A 21,334-nucleotide genomic window follows, 5' to 3' on the forward strand; every position below is an offset into this window, starting at 1 on the left:
ACTTGCAGGGTCCACCTGGACCCAGAGGAGCAATTGGCGTCGCAGGGCCTCCTGGCCCTCCTGGTCCACCAGGGCCAGTGGTAAGAACGAACCCATGCTCTGCTGACATATACTTCATCCTAGTTTTTCATAAATTTCATACAGTACACATATAACAATGTGTACTGTATTTCATTGTATGTATTTATTTTTTAATTTGTTTTTATGTAGGCATTTCAAATATTCCATATTTTAGAGCCTATATGCAGATACTGATATTTGTCTGTAAAGATTCCGTCATCCAGGTCATGGTTATCAAAGGAGGGTTGAATCCAGCACAACTGGACTTGGTTATAGAAACATTTCGCCTCTGATCCAAGTGGTCTTTTGAGTTCTAACTGACCGGTGGGTAGTCCCAGGTATTGTGTGTGAATGACAGTCAATGGAGATGTCACATGAGGCCAACTGTGAATCGAACTGATGAGAGGACAACACTGTTGGTGGTGATAAGTGGTCATAGACCTCTTCTGTTGAGGGATGGTTTCTCTATTTTTACGTAAAAAGCCTCCGTCACTCCTCTTCATATCAACTGTCCTCCCTCTCCAAAATATGTACATTGTTGTCTGCGAATGAGTGTCCCTTATCTTTCAGGTGGAGGTGAACTGACCCTCCAGTGCTGAGCCATGAGACTGCTCAATCGTTGTTTGCCTCAGTTTACCTACACTGGGGTAAAGATAAGGGAAACTCACTGAAGGGCAACAACATACATATTTTGGAATGAAGAGGAATGAAGGAGGCTATTTCTGAAAAAAAGAGAAACTATCTTTCAACAGAGGAGGAGGTCCACAACACCACCACAACACTGTCCTTTCACCTCTTCTCAGGGGATTTAACAACTACTCACAATTGCTCTCATGTGTTGGCCTCAGCTCCAATGACTGTCATTCACAGCTGGTCCCTGATAACTCCACCGACTGTTATGACAGCCGTTATACAGCCAAGAGAACTAATGACTGAAATGGTATCAATGACCTTGATAACAACCCCTCAGAGGTTAAAAACCTCCCCACCAGTCAGCTTTCAAGTTTCTAAGACCAAGCCCAGTTGTTGCTTGATTCAACCTTCCTTGGATATACTGATATTTTGGATTACAGCTACTGATTGTCAATATAACCTGACGTCATTATTTTCTTAATTAGACGCTATTCATGCCAACAATTACAAGTATGGTGTAACAATGCATTTATTAATTTCTTATTGTTGTTAAAAAGCCTCTGAAAGAAAGTCTAGACAATGAGATGCAAAATTCCTCCATCCACACTCCAGTTGAGACCCTCATAGACCTAGAGCATGTTGGCCTGGTCAAATCTAAGATACTACAGTGTACAACTGATTGTATTATGCCAAAGTTGACAAAATTGAGTGATCAGTGTCTGCATGCTTTTTGACGAAAGCTCAATATCAGCTACATGCTGCATATTGACCATCTCCTGAACTGGTGTAACCCCAACAGCCCTCATACTAATGTGTTATCTCTATTTGGACACACATACATTTCCTCTTGAGCTCAGATTTTCATGAGAATTCCTCAGTGCAAGATGGTGTTGCATGTTGCGGTCTCTTTTCACGTTACCTCTCTGGGAATTTCTGCTGTGGTGGATTTATGTGGACATCTAAACACCCACGGCTGTTTTAGATGTCGCTCTGCTGTGTTTTAGGGACCGCCTGGTGCCAGCAATGAGGGAAGTGGGGAAGCTGTGAGTGTTTTACTGTCTTACACGCTGCCAAATGTTTCCTGGATGCATGGCAATTGGAGTGGTGACAGTGAATTTCTGATCAAATGGAGTCATTGAAGTTAAGAGGCCTTGCAGCAGCCATGCTTGTTGGCTATTTGACTGTCTTTGTTGACTGTCCTGTCTCTCATTTCAATCCCGTCTGTTTGTACATGTTTGTAGTGTCCTGCTGCCTGTCCTGCTGGACCACAGGGAATGGCTGGGCTACCAGGCATGAAGGTCAGGAATGTCAATGTCAAAAAAAGACAATTATTTTTGGACTACATAACACTTGAGATTTAGTTTAATATCGTCATAATTTCATTGTGAGCGAGTCAGTTAGAGATTTAGCTGGGAGTGAACCCACGTTAGTAACTGTTCCTCTGTAGCTTTCACATGAGGTGACTTGCAACAGTGAATTCATGCAGTAAGGTATACAAACAGCAGAACATACCTGGACCATAAGCAAAAGTGGACCTCATAACAAAGATCATGTGAATATCGTAGCCTTTATTATCTAAAACTACAAAGTCATTTCTGAATAACTCTGTGTTTTATGTAATGGACACAAAATAATTAACAGTGGTACAATGTTCACAGTGATTGCTTATGTTAGTCAAATTATTTTATATATATATATATATTAGAACTCTGGCGATCCCTTAAAGTCGAAATCTCACTTTGTCCAATACTTTACTTCATGACCAAATCAATGGCAGTAAACGGTAAACGTCAACATCAGCGTGTTAACATTGTCATTTAGAGCATGTTGATGTGAACATTTAGTTCAAAACACTGTCATCTCTATCTACAGCCTCACAGGAGCGCCATATGGCTGTATTAGTCCTGTATTATAAAAAGAATGTAAAACAGCAGCTGCTTGGAAGGCAAGAAATAAACACCGACTTAGGTAGGAGAGGGAACTCTGGGATATATTTAGACATTTCAGTTCAGAATTAATACACAGGAACCTTAAGCTTTGACAGTAATAAGCTCAAATCTAATAATATAAAATTGTTAATACAAATGATTGCTGCTTTTAGGGACACAAAGGTTTGGCTGGAGAGCCTGGAAAAGATGGAGAACCTGGAGAGAAGGTATGTGAAAGAGTTCATAATATCCCTCCCCTACTGTCTCTGCACCAACTGTATAGATTCCTGTTTCCAGTCACAGGTCATATCTCCAGAAAGAGATTGATAGCAAGAATAAGTAGCACGTAAATGATTTGATTGCAGCCTGTAAACAGCTTAATATGATTAGCTCTGTTCCCAGAATTTAATTAATTTTTTTCTTGTTTGTTTTTTCCACAGGGAGAAGCTGGAGCGCAAGGTCCTCAGGGGCCACCAGGTCGCATGGGAGATGATGTGAGGAAGCTAATTTCTCTGTCTCAGTATGCTCTTACAGACCTGTCTCTATAACAGGAAGTGATATATATATTTTTTTGGAAATGCTCTTTTGTCATTTTAGGGGCAAAGAGGACCAATTGGATTCCCTGGATCGACAGGAGAAAAGGGAGACAGAGTAAGTTAAACCAAAGATTTAAAATGAAAATAAAATTTACTGGCATGTGTTGATGATATAAATATTTGTAGCATTACATTTGCAGATAAAAGCTCCTCTCTGTTCATAGGGTCCCCCTGGTTTCAATGGTGTCCCAGGACCTACGGGCCCACCTGGAGCTCCTGTAAGCGGTCTTATCTGGAATTTGCTCTCAGAGCTATAGGACAGGTTGCAATTGAAAACTAAGTGTCCAGATGTGCCTCTGATTGAGTCTCTTCTTTCAGGGTGTGGAGGGAATCCGTGGACGTCAGGGTTTGGAGGGGCCAAAGGGGGACGAAGTGAGTTCTACACTTCAACTTAGATTCTGGACTATATTGCAAAATATTATCCGAAACTGTTTGGATTAAAAACTTGGATTTTGATTAGGGAGCTGTGGGACCTCAAGGAGAAAAGGGTCCTAAAGGGGACAAAGGAGACACTGTAAGTACGCTGATGGAGTTGAATGAACTTTCCTGTGGCTCATTCATTCTTTATGTTTTAGAACATGACAGGATATAACTGTGTGATGTGACATTACAGGGAGAGCCTGGCAAAGACGGCTTGGATGGACTTCCTGGAGCCAATGGAGCCAAGGTGACCTGATCAATACATTTACTGACTTTTACCAAAAAATATCCACATGTTGTGTTTTGATCCTACACAGCCCCCATGCTAACATTATCTTTATCCTTCACCTTGATGAACAAAAAAATGTGAGAAAGCTAAAATATCAAATCTCAAACCATGTTTTCTTGTCCTTTCTATAAGACATATACTGTATGCATAAGAACTAAAATATACTGATCTAACTCTAATCATTATTTGTATGCATGCACTTCAACTCAACAGGGAGAGTCTGGTACTCCTGGAGCTGTTGGTGTCAGGGGGATTGTGGGTATTCCAGTAAGTCCAACTTCATTTTCATTCGCTGTATTTCTACAGTCTTCACAGTGATCATGAGTGATATCTTCTATTGGTAATTATGTTTCTGAAGAGTTCTATTTGTATTGCAAAGTGAGTCAAAGCAAGGACAAGCTGTTCTCTGAGGCCACAAAGCAGGTCAGATAAATAAAACATTAAAGTCGAACAGCCAGCGGGAAGGAAAATCTAATGTCAAGAGCACATCGACCTTTGCCTGGAAGTGTGTGAGGAGAGAGGCTGCAGATATGGCTCTAATGCTCAAACTGACACTACAAACAGCACAGTAGAAAAAGAGCAGAATGTTTTTATATCCTTATCTCCCGGTTTTCTGACAGAAGCTGTACAGCCTCCTGTATCAAACAAATATTCATGGCTTTCCAACGATGAATGTCACTGCTGTATTAGGACATGGCAAGTTAGATATGTTGGAGCTTTCAGAGGAATTTTTTCCAATCCTCATTATGACTTGGGAATTGATGTGAACGCTATTTAAAAGTTGTAAACTTGTAATAAGTACATCTTCAAGAGCCACTAAAATGGCTGTGGACTCTTTGTCTTGTGAGTATTTAAGAAATGTTGTTTATCTTTTATGCAACCTCTTTGACCTTTTTCCTGCCAATAAATAAAAAAATAAATTCAGAGTATGACAGCAGTAACACATTCATTTTCTTTTAAGTTCTTTTTTACATGATGTGTCGCTGTTCCTAGGGGCTGCCAGGAAAGCAGGGAGTAGTTGGGCCCCCTGGTGCAAAGGTAATTGGAATCGTCCCCTATTTAATGAGGCATGTCCACACTGCACATCCAAACTTTTATTGCTGCGCTATTAAACTTCAGCAGAACTCACTCACTGCAAGCAGACTGAGCTGGTTGACATAAAAACTTGAAGAATAACACAATTCCTGTTATGGATTTAGGGCGAGACCGGTGCCGAGGGACCCATCGGACCAGTTGGACTTCCTGGAAAGACTGTAAGATTCTCCCATCAAGCCTCCTGTTGCACTCTAATTATATTCCTCTCTTTATCTGTTTGACTGATGCAAGTCATATTCTATCTACACCCATCTGTTTTCATGTAGGGTGAGCCTGGAAAGGCAGGAGAAGATGGGAAAACAGGAGATAAAGGAGCAACCGTGAGTTGACATTTACTTTTCAGCTGTGTGTAGGTCATGCCAGTGTTTCAGTTCCTGATTTTCTATTGATGTTGGCATGTAATGGATGTTAATTGCACTTTTTATAGGGGCTTTAGGTGCATCATTATAACTAAATTGATGTGTAGACTATAGTTGATGGATTATATGTATCCATAATCAATTTCCAGGGTGAAACAGGAAAACAAGGGCCAGTGGGGCCTGCAGGTTCCCCCGGCATCCAGGTGAGACATTAATATTATAAGGCTCCATATACCACTGGTGGAATATAGCTGAGTATATTTAGTCAAGTGCTGTACTTGAGTTGCTGAGTATTTTCATTCTATTTAATTTTATGTGTCTGCTCCGCTAAATCTCAGAGGTACTCAAAGATTACTTTTAAGATTTTTAGAGGGATACCCTTCCTGTCCAGTGAAAACAATTTGTCCCCACATATGGTGATTTTGATGTTCAGTGTTTGAGATTACATGTTGCTTTACGGGCTGAGAAAATTCTCCTACTTCTTTAGATGAATACATTTGTTTAAAATTAATCTTGGATTAGCTGGAAGATGCATCATCACAAAGCAGAAAACAGGGCTGTTTTTCTGAGCTCATGAAAAGTTGACTTCGTAGAGATATGTGAATCTCACAGGACGATGACGCCATATGATGATGATCTTATAGAATATTATGTATTGCTGTTGATTAAACTACTCAACAGCATATAAAGTAGTTAAAATTAGCTCAACCTTAAACATCTACAACAGTTAAACGTAATATACACATGACCAACATCATGACCAGCATTGGAAAACAATGTTCAAAATGTATAGAACAGATTTATGTAAAATGTTGGATTTCCAGGGTGACAAAGGAGATAAAGGTGACACTGGTGCCAAAGGACTGAAGGGTCACACTGGGCACAAAGGTGATCAGGTAGGCAAATCTAATTTTACCATTTATAGATTTTAACATGCACAGTGATGAGAACCTCTAGGTAATGAACAGTATGTTGTTTCATGTGTTGTCTAGGGGCCTATGGGACCAATGGGACCAAAAGGAAGTCAGGTATGAACTATTATAATCTTTCCATTTGTTTCAATGTGTGTGTGAATGATCTGTAAGTGGTCCAATAGATACACACTCACCAGGCTCCTTCTGTGAACAGGGGGACCCAGGTCTAGCAGGAGAACTTGGGGTCAAGGGAGACCAGGTAGGTGGAGCTACGTTTTGTTTTGAGAACTCATGCCTGCCACGATCTTTTTGTGCGTTGGTTTGAAAGAAGTCACCTGATCTTGTGTTGTGTACTTTCAGGGCCCTCCTGGTGTTACTGGAATCAAAGGAGAGGTATTATAAAACTGCTCCCTGTACTGCAACTCTCACACTGCTGGTTCTAAACTGTTGCCTAAGGATCTTTTCACATAGAAGTCAACAAATGCACCATTTTGCTGTAATCCTTGCTATTACTCGTGGCTTGCATTGTATATGGCCAAAATAATGCGAACTAGTTGAAACTGTACCCTACGTTGCTTGATGGCACCCCCACACATATAAAAGGAACAAGGAATTAAGACGCACCAGTCATAAAAGTTATGATTTCAAGAATGTCAGAATGCTACATATTAATTTTTTTTCCATTGTAAGCGTGGAGAGAAGGGCCAAAGAGGAGCTACAGGAGACGATGGCAGACCAGGACAGCCGGGTCATGAGGGTTTGGCTGGTCCAATCGGAGCTCGAGGACTGGAGGGAGAACCAGGCCTTCCTGGATCACCTGGGCCCAGAGGTCTACCTGTAAGTGTTAAAATTGCCAATATACAACATGTAAATACTATGAGCAGCAGTGACCATCAAGAGCTAAGATCAGACAGTTCAGCTAGAGGGGAGATAAATAGCTGAATAACTTGAGAACTAATTAAGAGAGAACATACTTGGTACTATGATCTGTTCTTACAATTAATAAACTAATGACTGGGATTGTACTAGCCTTGCTAGTAGTGTTGCTGCAGGGAAGGCAATGTTGGTCTTATAAGCAGCAAATGTTAGCATGCAAACACACTAAACTAAGACAGTGAGCATGATAAATGTCATATCTGCTTTAAGACGAAGTGAAATGAAAAATGTGTTCATTTATCTCTTGGTGTATGCTAAATATGTCAGAAATCATGTTTAATAGTCTGATAACAAAACCCTCCCTTAGCCCTTCCTGTTAAAACATTTTTGATGACTTGCTCTGAACTTTCGGGCAGTTGCATAAATTTATCCAATCAAATGTGGGATGACAAACTAACACCGCCTATAATATAAAACCACAGGAGCAGGAGTTTGGTTTTTGTAATTCAGCTGACAAAAATGTTGTTTGCATGTGTTTGAGATCCAGTTTTTCTTATAACCCTTCCTCCTCTTTCACCAAGTGAAGAAGGTGAAGCTGTGCTACGGCTCAGCATAGGGCTACATTTGCTGAGACACAGCCATTTTTGAATTATCCAAGTATTTAAGTCACTCTTGTAATTAAACATTAACATGTTAGCGTTGTCACTGTAGCATGTTAGCACTTGGAGCAGTGCTGTGCAGCCTCACAGAGCTCCTAGCATGCCTGTTGACTGATGCTATTGTTACTGTCAAGCTGTGCATCTGACACTTTTTTTTCTTTTGACAGTTTTTTTAATCTCTTGCCTTTAAGCCACCATGATTCAGTGTGTGTTTTCTGCTAATGCAGGGTGGATGCCTGATGAATGATACCCTATCTACATGAACTGAAATTGTACAAATCTGTGTCTCTTTGTCTAAATGTTTATTCATTAATTCACAGGGCCCAAAAGTGAGTGATGAGAGGCTTCGGGAGATGTGCTCAGCTGTTGTTGAAGGTGCAGTTTTTTCACTTTAATACGACCTCATCATAACTGCATCTTCACATTTATTAAACTCATGGCCAAACTAATCATGAGAGTTGTGTTTTTAAGCTGATTTTCTCTTTGTCTATCTAGAGCAATTAGCAGAGTTCATGAAAGAGTTTCTGAAGAAGCCAGCAGCCATTGGTGCCCCTGGTATTGCTGGACCAGCAGGACCTCCCGGCCCCCCTGGACCAGCTGGAGTGGCAGGAGCAGCAGGAGCCCCTGGTGTGATGGGTCCCAAAGGCCATCCAGGCTTCTTTGGACTTCCAGGCCTCCCAGGCAAGAAAGGTCAGTCAACCTTTTCACTCCACTCCTCAATGCTGAACTCCAACAATACCAGTCTTAACATAACCAAAGGAGCTGGCTTCAGCCTTAAGTGGTTTGCAAGTGCTAAATGTGTTTTACCTGTACTGCGACAGATAAGCTGTGCCGTTGTGATAGTTTTTTGCTTCTCCCTTATTTTCCTGAGGAGCATCCAGAACTAATACAGTGGACGTAGTGGCAAGAAATGAAATGAAGCTTTTACTGAAAACAAGGCTGTGGGTCCTGGCAGTAAGCCTTTGTCTTCACACTGCTACAGCATACTGAAAGAAGTTATGTAGGGCATTTTGTAGATGGAAGGCATTCACCCATGCATAACATTATACAATCAATGATTCACTAAACAACGCTGAATCAGAGTGGAGTCATTAAGTTTCCTAATTACATTGGCATAACTGTGAAAACAGTATACCTCTCCATTTCATCTCAGCATTAATTTGAGTCCTCTCTGTGCTCATCTGTTCTGCAGGCGAGGCTGGAGAAAAAGGAGATAAGGGGGACAAGGGAGAGGACGGTGTAGGAATCAAAGGAAGCCCGGGCGCACCAGGTGCACCAGGTAAGGTGTCATAATTAGAGCATATTGCTGCTGAGAGGAAAAATGGCCACATTCTTCTTTATTTATAGTGGAACTGAACATTAAGTCCTACTCACTTGGTGTGCATGGAAATATAAACTGTAGTGATTTTACTGCAATTGTGCACATTTTCCATTTTTCAAAAGAGAACATGTTTGTGGAAACAGTATCCAAGTTTCATCCCTTTATTTGGGCATTTCCCCTAAGAGCACTTGACCGACTTTTTAGGGCTGACTGTTAGCAAAAGTGTTGTTAAAGACGTCCTGTGGTGTTTTCCTCTGAACAAACAAAGTTTCTCTTTACATTGAGTGTTATTCACCAAAAAACATTGCATATTACAGCTGTAGATCAGTGGAATAGTGTGAAACCATTGTTAGCATTGTGCGTTGTGTCATCCGTGCACACATAAGCATTCATGTCCCAATGTCCTAATCCACATGTACAAGACAAACTAAACAGTTCTGTTAGCAGTTAGCAGTCAAAAAGTCTATGGGGTACCTTTAACTTCAGTGGTGCACTACTGACTGGAACATATCATAGCCTGATACAATGCTTTTTTCCGTTCTTTCAACAAGCATGCCATTACCATTTACCAACGCTAAACGTCTCAAAGCCATTTAAGATGTCTTCCATGTGATCTGTACCTGTACAACTTTAAACATTTGGGAGGATTCTTCATGCAGTTTATTTGGTATTTCAGTGAAAAAGTAAAAGTTAGCAAGCTAGCTAAACAGATAACATACTGAGTGCTGAAATCAATGGAGCTGCAAAGTGGCAGGAGCTATTTTGGTTCCAGAAGTAAAAGTCCCATCATTTTTGCCATCAGCACTAGCAATTCAGCAACCATGGCACTGTCTTTTGTTCCAACTGCAACTCTGAAGTGTTTTGAATTCTCGACTTCTCTGGTTGGTGCCTTTGCCTGGCTAGTTTGACTTTAGCATTTCACATGTTTTTTTCTTTACACCTCCCTCAGGTGCACCAGGCGCTCCTGGTATTGGCAAGGATGGCAAAGATGGAGCACGTGGTGAGACAGGAAGTCCTGGAGTCCCAGGAGCATCTGGTCCGAGGGGACCTTCAGGGGCACCTGGGCTTTGTGATCCATCAACCTGTATAGGCAGACTTCCACCTTTATATATGGTCAGCGGAAAGAAATCTGCAGGCTACAAAAACCCATGAGACATCAGCTCACTAAAACATTCCAGATCTCATCCTGCGGTGACCATGTTTATAGACTTCTCAGAAGTCCAGGCATGGTGATCTTTGGGAGTCTTCAAATGTCTCCATCTGAACCATGGATCTCAGAGATGCAAAGGGAAACAGAGACATGGCACAATTGTAGAATACTGTATAGACATTTTAACTTGTATGTGATCTTAGTGAGAGCCTATCTAATGTTCAAAGATAGCTGCTACTGATGCCAAAGCAACTTCCTCCAGCTGACGACAGGCACGCAGGGCCCTGAGGTGAAGGTACATCTCTCTGGTTTCTGCTTATGCATGTACTTTTCAGTCCTTGAATAAGCTCCCTGAAAACATTGCTTCTACTCTTTCAGCTACATGTAAAGCCTACATCATACCAGGTGCCATTTTGGTCCACTGAATCTTCACTGCAGTCATGAGCCAGTTAGAAACAGAATTTGGTAAACGTGGATATTTTGCGTCCAAATTACAAAAAATGTTCACATTAACATCTCTAAATGTCACTACAAGTGCAGACCTGAACTGACATCTCCAACAATGTGCTTTCTCATTAAGGATCATACACTTGTTTTGCCTGATTTTGTCATATTAATGTTCTTTTCAAGCAATGTAATAAAATGAAATGTTTTGGAAGTGCGTGCATAGTACTGTATTAAGGTCTAATGGAGCACAAAATCTTAGAGCTGCTGAAGCATCCTCTATTAGTTTTGAGTTTCACAGATATGCAAGTGACAGTCACATTATTACATAGCTCAATTAACATGTGTGGTATGCACATGGAAAGGTGGTCGATCAATCAAATTCCATTGCTGCTCCACAGTAAAATGGTTTTGTACTGAAAACAAGTTCCCCAGGTTGTTATGGATATAATCTGGATTCAGGAGGGCATTTCACTGTTGCCTGGTTACAAAGAAGAGTCAACATCATCCCTACCTCTGTCTACACAGCACAAATACATTCACAGATCAAACATGACCTTTAGCAAGCTGCTGGAAAGAGTTAGCATAGCGGTCATCCAAAGGACATCCCTTTGATTTAATATATCTTTTCATGGCTTAGAGCCAGTGGATTTTAAGTTGTGTGCATAAATGAAAAGATGCACATGGTTCATAAAATTTGATTCAGCAAAGACGTGAATGGTGGCAAATGCTTTATATATTCAGATGAACAGACGCAAAGAGTGTTACTCAGGGCGACCTTAGTTTAAATGTATAGTGAGCAGCATTGATTATTCCAAAAAAAAAAAAAGCAAAGCCTGTATTATAAAATGAATCTGTTCCAGTCTTTATTATACAGTACAGTACACGTGTTTTTCCAATACTTACAATATGCTACTAATAATATCTTAGCACCGATTCATCAGGAAAAATGGGTTAATACATGTTTTACTGCATTAAAACACATTTGTATTGGTTGAAATCATGAATAATTTAGCAGTATAAGTTAAAAAATCTTTCAATCTGCAGAGACAGCTAATTTCAATGCTGAAAGATATTTGGCTTATATGCGTTACAAAATTTTATGCTTTGTGCCGCAACTTACCCTGTAACACTGTCTGCTGGTAACTGTGACTGAAGCGTTTACAAATCCATGAAAGGGCAATACTGATATGGTATGATTGTTCAATAAAAAAATCACTGACAGTGAAGCAATAAAAAGATACATTAAATGGTATGACAATATTGACAGAGCTGGTAATTTGTTCCAATAACACATTTATCAGAGGACCAATCTTGATTCTGAACCTCATGTAGTGTTAGTGATATAAGAGCTGCTCTGAAGGCAAAAAATTCCAAATCTTTGAGTTAAACCTCTGAGGTACTGTGACAGCGACAGTTTTTTTAATACAACATAATGCTACATTTAATAGAGCTAGTTAGCATAGCTGGTCTGCTAATTTTAAGCTATTTTTAGGTATTAATGTATGAATTCATAAAAAATTTTCATTTCAAATTTTCATTTAGATATTTAGATCATTTAGAGACCACACTTTCACTTTGTGACTTTTGATGAACAGAGGCAAATGTCCACATGTGGAACAACGTGAAAATTGCAGAATAATGGTAAATGTTCAATTCAACCTTCTGCAAACATTAGCTAATATTAGCCACCACAAGCTACTGGTCATAGCAGACCAAGTGAAACTAACAGCACAACCCCTGAGTGTAGCAAGGGTGCATTTCATTTCTTATGAATTCAACTTTCAATTTGGAAGATGAAGAATGCTATTTCCTCTTCCAAAAATTACAAGGCTGATTCAAATATTAGCATCTACAAATTAGATTACTCCTGCCTCCAGAGCAGCTGAGACATATTTTTCAAACTAAAACCTCCATAATGCTTTACCAACATCTCCGATACTAGTTGTGTCTGAGCCACAACTTCACATTCTTTATGAATGAGCTTCCATTAGGTAACCTGAGCAAGAGATAATAAGCATTACTGGCCAATATCATGATAACCTTTGACCTGCAGGTCAGACTGTATGTCTTAGCAAGCTCAGACAAGATTTCTGTGTTCTCTTCTTGAAAATTGCTCCCCATTTGCTCTTGTGTGTACTGACGTGTCTGTTCATGTTTTTGAAAGGAAGACAAATATGAAACCTTTTGTGGAGTAATAAGATGACCAGTACATCTGAGGTTGGGGAGAGTATAATTGGTCCATGAGGGCCGTAAGGCAAAACATCTTTCAAATGGTTACCACAATGCTCTGGTCATCAGGATGCAGGGAAGCAACTCTCCAATTTCAGGTTCCAGGGGACGAATAAGAAAAGCAATGTCTTTCAGAGCAGGGCTGAGCTGCCCAGGCACTGCCACAGCATAGGCACTTAATAAGCCTCACCGAACAGAAAGGAAGCGACACATTTAAAGAAAGCAGTGTGAAACAAGCAGCTTTTCAAGAAAGGTGAACAAAAGCTGCAATTATACCACCTCCTCAAAGCTGTTTACTGCTCAAGTCTATGCATACCTCAAAGCAAGAATGACCAGAACCACTTCATTAAACATAGGAGTACAAATCTAGCGGTGACATTTCTTCTTATCTTGATGTCTCTCTTTTTAGATTCAGCTTTAAAAGGCATCCTGTGGGTGAGCCTGGAACAAATTACATGGCATGTATGAATTATGCATACATGTCATGTTTTTAATATTTCGGACAGATTTTCAGGCAATCTTAAACAAGTTTCATTTCAAAATGAAGATATCCACCTTTACATGATACAAATTCATACAAGCTGATTGATAGTGTGGGTACTGTGTTACAGTTTCTAGGCAAATAAACAGAATTTTGGAATGAAATCCTTCAAATCTCTCCAAAAGCTCAAAACAACAATGCCAAGGCTCTAATTTATGAGTAATTTCTGCAACCTCCGGTTTATTCCCAGAATAAAATCTTGTTTCGTTTCTGTCGAAATGAATCAGACACGGTCACTTTTACAAATTGAACAAAATTCCACTTTGTTTAAGGGGGATTTTTTTCTAACGGTTGTTTTTTCTGCCTGTTTTGGGGTGCCAATATCTAAAACAAGGCTGCACAAGAACAATGCCTCCAGCTTGAAGGCAAGAAGTGCACAAATGTGGTCATTCATCACTCTTCACGCTAACTCATTAACACTCCTACACAAAATCACTATTGGTATTTGAGATTGTGCCTCACACTGTCTGTCCTCCCCCTTACCTTTAATGACAATAAAACAGATAATTCCCTTGACTGAGTAATTAATATTAAACTAGAGGAAGATCCCCAGTGAGAGATCGATTCAGTGAGCAGTAACTGACATCTTTTGCTTGACACAGGACAGTGTGGGCTGTGGACCGTAACTGATAGGAGAGATGACTGTGGTGCAGACATAGTCCTGCAAGACAATGCCTAACTGAACTTTTGAGATAATTACTGATGACACTATACAATGTCAGACTGCCAAATCTTTTCTCCCGTTGGGGCGGTTAAGAGGAGGGAATTGCATCATCCTTTTTTATCTCCCTATATATTTCACAGGAAGCATGCAAGTCAGGAAAAACTGTTTAGCTGCCCTCTACCCCATATTAAATCTAACATTGTCCCTCGATACTTAATCCCCCATCCACCCAAAGCTTCATACCAAAAACAAACAAAACAAAGACTCTGACCGGCAGCACATATTGCTTCAGCCCTCCATACTGAGGTTATCTTGAAAAAGAAAAGTTCTTGATTCAGACTGACACAACCAAGTTCATAAATATAGCTGGACTTCAAGCTCTTTGTGTTTCTTCTGTCTTAAGTCCCCTTTACGTTTTTGGTGTGGGGTCTGTGTGCCAGGCTGGCGTAGTAAGCACACTGGCTGGGGTCACATTGGCCAGGAGGACCTGGAGGTCCAGGCTGGCCGTGGGGGCCAGGGTTTCCTGGCTCTCCCTGAGCTCCGGCTTGTCCTGGACTTCCATCTTTACCATAACCAGGCAGACCAGCGGGACCTGTAGTGGGAGGAGGAATAATTAGGGGCTCCATACTGGGTGAGACCAACTTATTAAGAGCAAATACAGTAAATAAGACACTGGTTGTTACCTATTGGGCCAGGAGGTCCAAGCTCTCCTCTTTCACCGATACCAGGTTCTCCCTTTTCTCCTTTTGCTCCTTTCTCACCTGGACGGAACAGGAAATTAGAACAATCACCATGATTTCTGCAGATTATCTGCTGTTATGTACTTATTAATTAACAACTTTGAAATAACATTTTAGGGAATTCCTACAATGAACAGAAAGGTTAGGGAGTGAGTGAGACACACGCAGTCACTCGCTTTAGTTCTCCAGTCAACAGGAACGTATGAGAACGAATGTAAAAGTCAGTTTCATTAACGTGTTTACAACTGCAGGATTGGAAAGTATTCCGGTAAAAACAGTGTTCTGCTGGTTACACGCAATTTGTGACAGTTACTAGTCACCTCGTTTTATTGATTACTCCCAGCAGACATGTTACTATGATATGTAACGTTTTCTTTTACTTTTTAAAGGTCTAGTGCTATTGGTAATAGGACTGTGCCATACAACCAAAATCTCATCTCCCAATGCAGGACATTTCATATTCAGGTAACCATACCTACAAGAATACAGCACATTTTCTGTCAATTCATTGAATAAATACTCCTGAATACCACATGAAAAAGCCCATTTCTTATTATACATTTTATACTCAACTATTGTGTTTTGGAGTTCTCCCCTGTGTTTAATGTCATTACCTGTCGGTATAATAGACTATGGTAGCTTGCTCTCCTACTGAATATCGAGAGTAACAAGTCCATTTGCATTTCTGTAATTGGGACTGTTAATTGCATTTCTAATTATGGAAAAAAGTAGTGAAATTCCAAATACTGCTTAAAAAGGACACACACACAACCAATTACACTGCAGTGAGTCATTGTCATACCTTTAGGGCCCATGGGTCCTCTGGGTCCTTCTCCTCCACTCTGTCCAGGCATACCGGGCTCTCCTGAGGGGCCAGGTCGTCCAGGGCTGCCATCCTTACCCGGAGGGCCTGGAGGTCCTGGACGGCCCACAGTACTCTTCACATGGGCTGGCTGGAACTGAGCCATGAGGTAAGCCATTTTGGCTTGACAGAAAAAGAAAGTTCTTTTAATCCCATATAAGTCTATTAAGATGACCTTAAATTTGAACAACTAAAGCAAACATCTCACTGAGATATGCAGGCAAGATGAGACTCAAAAGGAAATTGCCTCCTCACCATCTAACTGTTTTGCCAGCTCCTCCTGGATGAGCCGTCTCATCTGTTCCAGTGATACTGACTCTCCCTGAGACAACAAAGATGTTGATGATTAGCTAATACATACATCTAAACCATCTGCCATGCATATTACTGTGGCATGAACATTGTTTCAAAATTGAATGAAGTTAAAAGCCTTCAGGAATATGACTCACCCTTTGGCCTGGGAGACCGGGGTTTCCAGAAGGCCCTTGTGGCCCAGGAGGTCCTATTTCTCCAGGTGGTCCTGACATGCCCATCATCCCTGTGTGGCCCTTTCTGCCCGGGGGTCCAGGGTTTCCAGGCATACCTGGTTCTCCTGAATGTCCTTTATCTCCTTTCATACCATGGTCTCCCTGGATTAGATGCCATTGATTATAGTAAAATTATAAGAGCGCCTTCAAAATAACTAATGGACTAATGGACAGTAAGGAAAGTCATGAGGGAAGTAGAGCACGTAGCCTGTGTACTCACTGACGTATCAGTACCTGTTTATGGCACAAAAACATCTGAATTTGGAGCTCATTTAGAATTTAGAATTTAGAATTTGGACCATAAACTGTGAGAAATTGTCTTGATTGCTTCATTTTCTGTGTTACCATTTACTCCTCATACATATTTATGTGTGTTTACCTGTCAAGGCAACATACACAACAGATCATCAACAAGAACTGTTCAGGTAGAAATGAATAGTGGAAATAGAGCAAGGATTCCTGTAGTGAGACAATACGAGTCTGATCTGTATTGGACCACACTGAATGACTTTCTTTAAGATCTGGTGGTCGTATATGTAATGTAAGTAGGACCTCAGTAAAGTCAAGTTGGTCTCTATGCAAATGAGAAAGCTATTGACAAAAATCTGAAAAGCTCTTCTTGCCATTTTGCATGCAAATTTTGGAACGGTCCCAGCTCATTTTACTGTTGACTGTCAAGTTGGCAAACTACCAGGCTTCAATATCAGATCAAGATGTCTTAATTACACATCAGTCAAGCTTCATGCTGCACAGCCAGCAAAAATGTGGGAAGGATATTGATGACAGACCTCACTGAATGTCTAGATTTGAAGTAAAATCCATCTACACCAGTGTCTTTTAAGTGTGTGGCATAATCGTTTTCATTTTGGCAAATCTGCATCATGAAAAGTCCTACTAACAGCACTGTAATTTTTAATATAGAGCAAACAACAATCACATGGATCACTAAGGTATGGGTTGTATGACAGTGACCATGAACTGCAATGCCCTCTCTCTTGTTCCTGTCATCTCTCCATTATCGCTGTGTAACAAAGGCATTATATGCAGGGACTCTTTCTGTATTTGGTTATGTTCTCTGCTCGTTTCTGTATTTGCTTGTGCTTCCTCATTTTTCAGCATTCTTTTTCTAAGTGCTGTGCATTTATAAAGATGTTCTCTTCATTTGCTTGTGTTTTGTCATGTGTTTCCTTAAAGCTGCAGTATGTATAATGGAGCAGAGAGCAGACTTAGCCTGAAAAATTGAGCCAACACAAGTTCCACATGACTCCCCCTCCCTCTCCACTGCACTCATGCCCGGCCTCCAAACCCCTCCTCCCTGCGGCATCTGCGCGACTGCCGTGACAACCAGTAACATTAGCCTTAGCATCGGAAACAAGCTAACTCTGCCCAGCTGCTACATTACAGTCGCTAACATACCATACGCGCTGCAGTGTGTTACTGTAACAATCGCCATATTAGCTTTATGGTTATTTGTTGTCTTAGCCGTATATGCTGTTGTTGGCAGCGGCGGTATGGACAGGTTCTCCTTTGCAGGTGGCTGTTGCTCCACCATAGCTTCACTAGCCTCCTGACGCCGCTCACAGAGCTGAGCGGCAGCCGGCAGCATGAGCGGAGGGAGGGGGCAGTTCGCAGCGTGTGTGAGTAGTGATTGACAGATGTCAGACACTCCCTCAGACACTCCTCTGGCTCTGATTGGTTGTTTTGTGTCGGGCACGGTGGATTCTTGCAAATCACAGTAGGAGCAGTAGATGGAGCCAGTTTTTTTCACAGATTACATGTTTCATGTACTGCTGTCTGGGCATTGGGACAGTTTTAGCAAATATGACAAAAAATTACTTTTATACAAGTTACATACTGCAGCTTTAAAGGTACCCAATGCAGGATTTTTCTAAAAAACAACGTATAGATGAGAAGTGATGCAGTCAGTCAGGTGACAGGTTTATATCTATTACCAGCATTTTCCATTAAAATTCAAAGGGTGTATTCGTTTGCATCTCTCGTACTCACCTTGTCTCCTTTGATTCCCCGATCACCAACTCTGCCTGGAATCCCCTACAAAAAACAAAAATAGCGGATGTGAGCAAGAACTCTGTATATTTTACATCATGTTATTCATCAGTGGTCTTGTGAATGTTTACCTGTTTTCCCTCTGGACCAATGGGACCAGGTGGACCCTGGAAATCAAGGTAAAAGTCAACATTATCCTCAGCTGGTCATATTTATGAGCTGCAAGTAATCTTTTAATCAGAATATGTCAAATCTACCACTCACCGGGGGGCCTTTAGGCCCACTAAAGCCTGGTAATCCTGGGTTGCCGGCCTCTCCCTTGTCTCCTCTTAGACCCTGTATGACAGTAGAGACATGGCTGTTCATCACATGGCACATCCATGACATACTGTACTGTATTCTAAAAGCCTCGCTCATTACGGAGGATTCAGCAAGATTAACATTTAGCCGTAGTTCTTATCAACATGCAGCAGTGCTGTGGATAAAAATCTCATGAACCAATTTTGTGGTGGGACATGCCAGTTTGAAGAGATTAAAATTCATATTTACGGGGGAACACGTGGGCCTGAAGACAAGCAGGGCATGGCAGCCAGAGTGAAGGAATTTATTCATTCTTGCAGAAAGAAGAGAATATTTCTACTCTGTCTAGTTAATTTCCACTTTGTCCAAAATATTCTTGAATAGACACACAATTGTCTCTGCTTCTGTCCACTCAGGAGACCCTCCTTTCTCTTCATGGTAACTTTTGCGATCTGATAACATTTTTGTCAATATCTGATCTTACCTCTCTACCTTTACCCTTCACTGAAATCACTTTCTATCTCTTCCTCAAACCATCCTGCATCTGGTACCTGCCCTCCTTCCTCCTCTAGGCTATTCCTGATGATCTGCTCCCTCTGCTGACTGATATCATCAACTCCTCTCCGATAGCTGGCTGCATATCATCCGCCCTCGACTTAGCAACACTTACTCCTCCTCCATGGACATATCCTTCAGCCCATGGACCAGTGTCCTGCTCCATCTATTTCTTTGCAAAACACATTTTTTTTTGGAAATGAAATTAAAAATTCCCCTCTGTTACCGGTCTCACAAGATCTCACTATCTTGACCTCTTACATGTGATGTCTGTCACATACAGTAGTATCAGTAGTATATCTGTCATGACGACATCTGTTGCTACCCTGGTGTGCCCATGTCCTACAAAAATGCCTTTTGGATGTCCCTATGCCAGATAGGAAGGTCAGTCGTGGCCCTCAGCGTGCAAGAAAACATAATGTGCTGATGATAAAAGTAGAAAATGGTTAAATAGTTCAAAGTTCACTGTGTGTTTTTATTACAGAGGCATAGTAGTAATTACTAATAAAAACATAATAAAACTATTTTATGTATTTATCTTTAAGCATGGTTTGGAACTGTTTCACCATTAATGAATCATGATTTTCCCCACACATGTAGCTGGTGCCCTTTTTATTTTTTCGCCCCTTCCCGTCAAACGAGTCCGCCACTGGGCCCCAGTGGCGTATACACTTTGTAATCACTGAACCCTCACAGACTTTAATTAACCTCATCTGTGTGCCCAGTGATATTGTGAGAGTACATAGAGTACAAGGTCTCCGGAAGCTTTATGAGGACTGGGACAGCATTTTAAAATGACATGTTACCAGGGTAGTAAAGTTCACAGCTCATACATCATAAGTAGCTTTAAAATAATTAATATAATTATGCTTTTGTGGAACAAAAAACTGCACACAGTGCCTGCTGGTGTGTGTAAACTTTCCTCATATCTTTCTGGAATTTGTTCCCAGTTTCTAATATTTGCATATTATTAATTGTGGCCAATTACCACAAGGGAAAGCAGCATCATAGATGTAAAGAAAGTGTGCATGAGGGCTAAGAACATGCACTGGGGACCGTTCAAGCACTTTCTGATTTCAAGCTAGAGCAGTCATGAGCCATTGCAGACTTATCAGATCATGCAGCATGTGCAGTCCCTGATGCTAGTCTAGTGGGCTTGGTTAGATGCGGCTCTACAATACAAGACAGAAGATAAACAGGACATTGTTCTCCTTTCAAGCCACTTTTTTGTCTCTCTTAAGAGGCATTAATGCCCTCTTTCATAGTCATTGAGGCTGAGCAGATCTACATTTTTATTTGAAGATATTTACCCTTGAATTTGCATGGAATTTTCCATCTATCATGTTAATGCTAGTTGTCAAAGGGCTTCATAAATATATCTACAACGTTCCTGCCCGTCCTTACACACTCAGCATGACATGCTCATCTTGGCTCACACCTCTAACTCAAGAACCTTGACAAGTCTGAGTTTTTTTCCCTGATGCATCCTTACATGACCTTGTTTGCATTCTGCATCATCAGATGATTTGTCACCAGGGACTCTGCCTGAGTATTTGTCCATAGATGCTTGTGAAATTTAAAACCTTTGCACGGCACACAAATCTGCTGAGGGAATTACAGGCCTTGCGCCTCTAGGAGATGGTGGTCCACTCTAACCAGCTGCACATGCTCTGATATTACTTGGAAATCACTTTTCTTCTAATGGCAGCAACCAGGTCAACTGCTTTCAATCCCAGCTCACCCAGGGGAAAGTGGTGTTTCCTGCCCGGTCAAGACAACATTTACTCCACTCTTCCATCATAATCTGACAGCTTGTCTCCTCTAGAAATACCTGACATCCTTTTCTGGCCTTCAGTTCCCATATACAGTAACTGCTTGCTCTATTAGCTCTGAAAATGCCACTTTTTCCTTATTTTCCTCTGTTCCTCTTATCCATTCTGTTAATACTTTTCTGTTAAATGCGTTTTTCAATCTAAATGAAGAATTCTTATTGAGCTGTGTGGAAAAGCATCCAGTGTTTCTATTGTTTGTTTGCTTTGTTAGTCATCCAAGAGCCTGTTGCAAATTGAATTTTAAGATTGTGTACAGTATAGGAACAGATGACTCACTGGAGTTCCAGGGAGACCTGATTTTCCTGATGGCCCCGGTTCACCTGGCTTACC

At 41.0% G+C, this 21,334-nt stretch overlaps 2 protein-coding genes across 2 annotated transcripts in view; one reads left to right on the plus strand and one right to left on the minus strand.

The window, feature by feature from the left end:
* LOC139345858 (collagen alpha-1(IX) chain-like) overlaps positions 1–10,958 on the plus strand; it is a 29,308-nt gene extending 18,350 nt beyond the window's left edge. The window contains exons 15-38 of the mRNA XM_070984719.1: positions 9–80; positions 1,698–1,736; positions 1,935–1,991; positions 2,795–2,848; positions 3,062–3,115; positions 3,219–3,272; positions 3,382–3,435; positions 3,536–3,589; positions 3,678–3,731; positions 3,831–3,884; positions 4,140–4,193; positions 4,920–4,964; positions 5,126–5,179; positions 5,288–5,341; positions 5,530–5,583; positions 6,205–6,276; positions 6,373–6,408; positions 6,509–6,553; positions 6,655–6,687; positions 6,985–7,131; positions 8,150–8,204; positions 8,325–8,519; positions 9,022–9,108; positions 10,100–10,958. Coding sequence (XP_070840820.1) covers positions 9–80; positions 1,698–1,736; positions 1,935–1,991; positions 2,795–2,848; positions 3,062–3,115; positions 3,219–3,272; positions 3,382–3,435; positions 3,536–3,589; positions 3,678–3,731; positions 3,831–3,884; positions 4,140–4,193; positions 4,920–4,964; positions 5,126–5,179; positions 5,288–5,341; positions 5,530–5,583; positions 6,205–6,276; positions 6,373–6,408; positions 6,509–6,553; positions 6,655–6,687; positions 6,985–7,131; positions 8,150–8,204; positions 8,325–8,519; positions 9,022–9,108; positions 10,100–10,302 — 1,680 coding nt within the window. The 3' untranslated portion in view covers positions 10,303–10,958. The remainder of the gene's footprint in view (positions 1–8; positions 81–1,697; positions 1,737–1,934; positions 1,992–2,794; positions 2,849–3,061; positions 3,116–3,218; positions 3,273–3,381; positions 3,436–3,535; positions 3,590–3,677; positions 3,732–3,830; positions 3,885–4,139; positions 4,194–4,919; positions 4,965–5,125; positions 5,180–5,287; positions 5,342–5,529; positions 5,584–6,204; positions 6,277–6,372; positions 6,409–6,508; positions 6,554–6,654; positions 6,688–6,984; positions 7,132–8,149; positions 8,205–8,324; positions 8,520–9,021; positions 9,109–10,099) is intronic.
* A 1,502-nt stretch (positions 10,959–12,460) lies between these two features.
* col22a1 (collagen, type XXII, alpha 1) overlaps positions 12,461–21,334 on the minus strand; it is a 47,731-nt gene continuing 38,857 nt past the window's right edge. Inside the window, exons 56-64 of the mRNA XM_070985444.1 lie at positions 21,281–21,334; positions 18,582–18,653; positions 18,449–18,484; positions 18,318–18,362; positions 16,233–16,412; positions 16,039–16,105; positions 15,724–15,906; positions 14,865–14,942; positions 12,461–14,773 (exon numbers count right to left, since the gene is read on the minus strand). Of these exons, the coding sequence (XP_070841545.1) occupies positions 14,580–14,773; positions 14,865–14,942; positions 15,724–15,906; positions 16,039–16,105; positions 16,233–16,412; positions 18,318–18,362; positions 18,449–18,484; positions 18,582–18,653; positions 21,281–21,334 (909 nt within the window). The 3' untranslated portion in view covers positions 12,461–14,579. The remainder of the gene's footprint in view (positions 14,774–14,864; positions 14,943–15,723; positions 15,907–16,038; positions 16,106–16,232; positions 16,413–18,317; positions 18,363–18,448; positions 18,485–18,581; positions 18,654–21,280) is intronic.

This window comes from Chaetodon trifascialis, chromosome 17, assembly GCF_039877785.1.
Source record: "Chaetodon trifascialis isolate fChaTrf1 chromosome 17, fChaTrf1.hap1, whole genome shotgun sequence".
NCBI lineage: Eukaryota > Metazoa > Chordata > Actinopteri > Chaetodontiformes > Chaetodontidae > Chaetodon > Chaetodon trifascialis.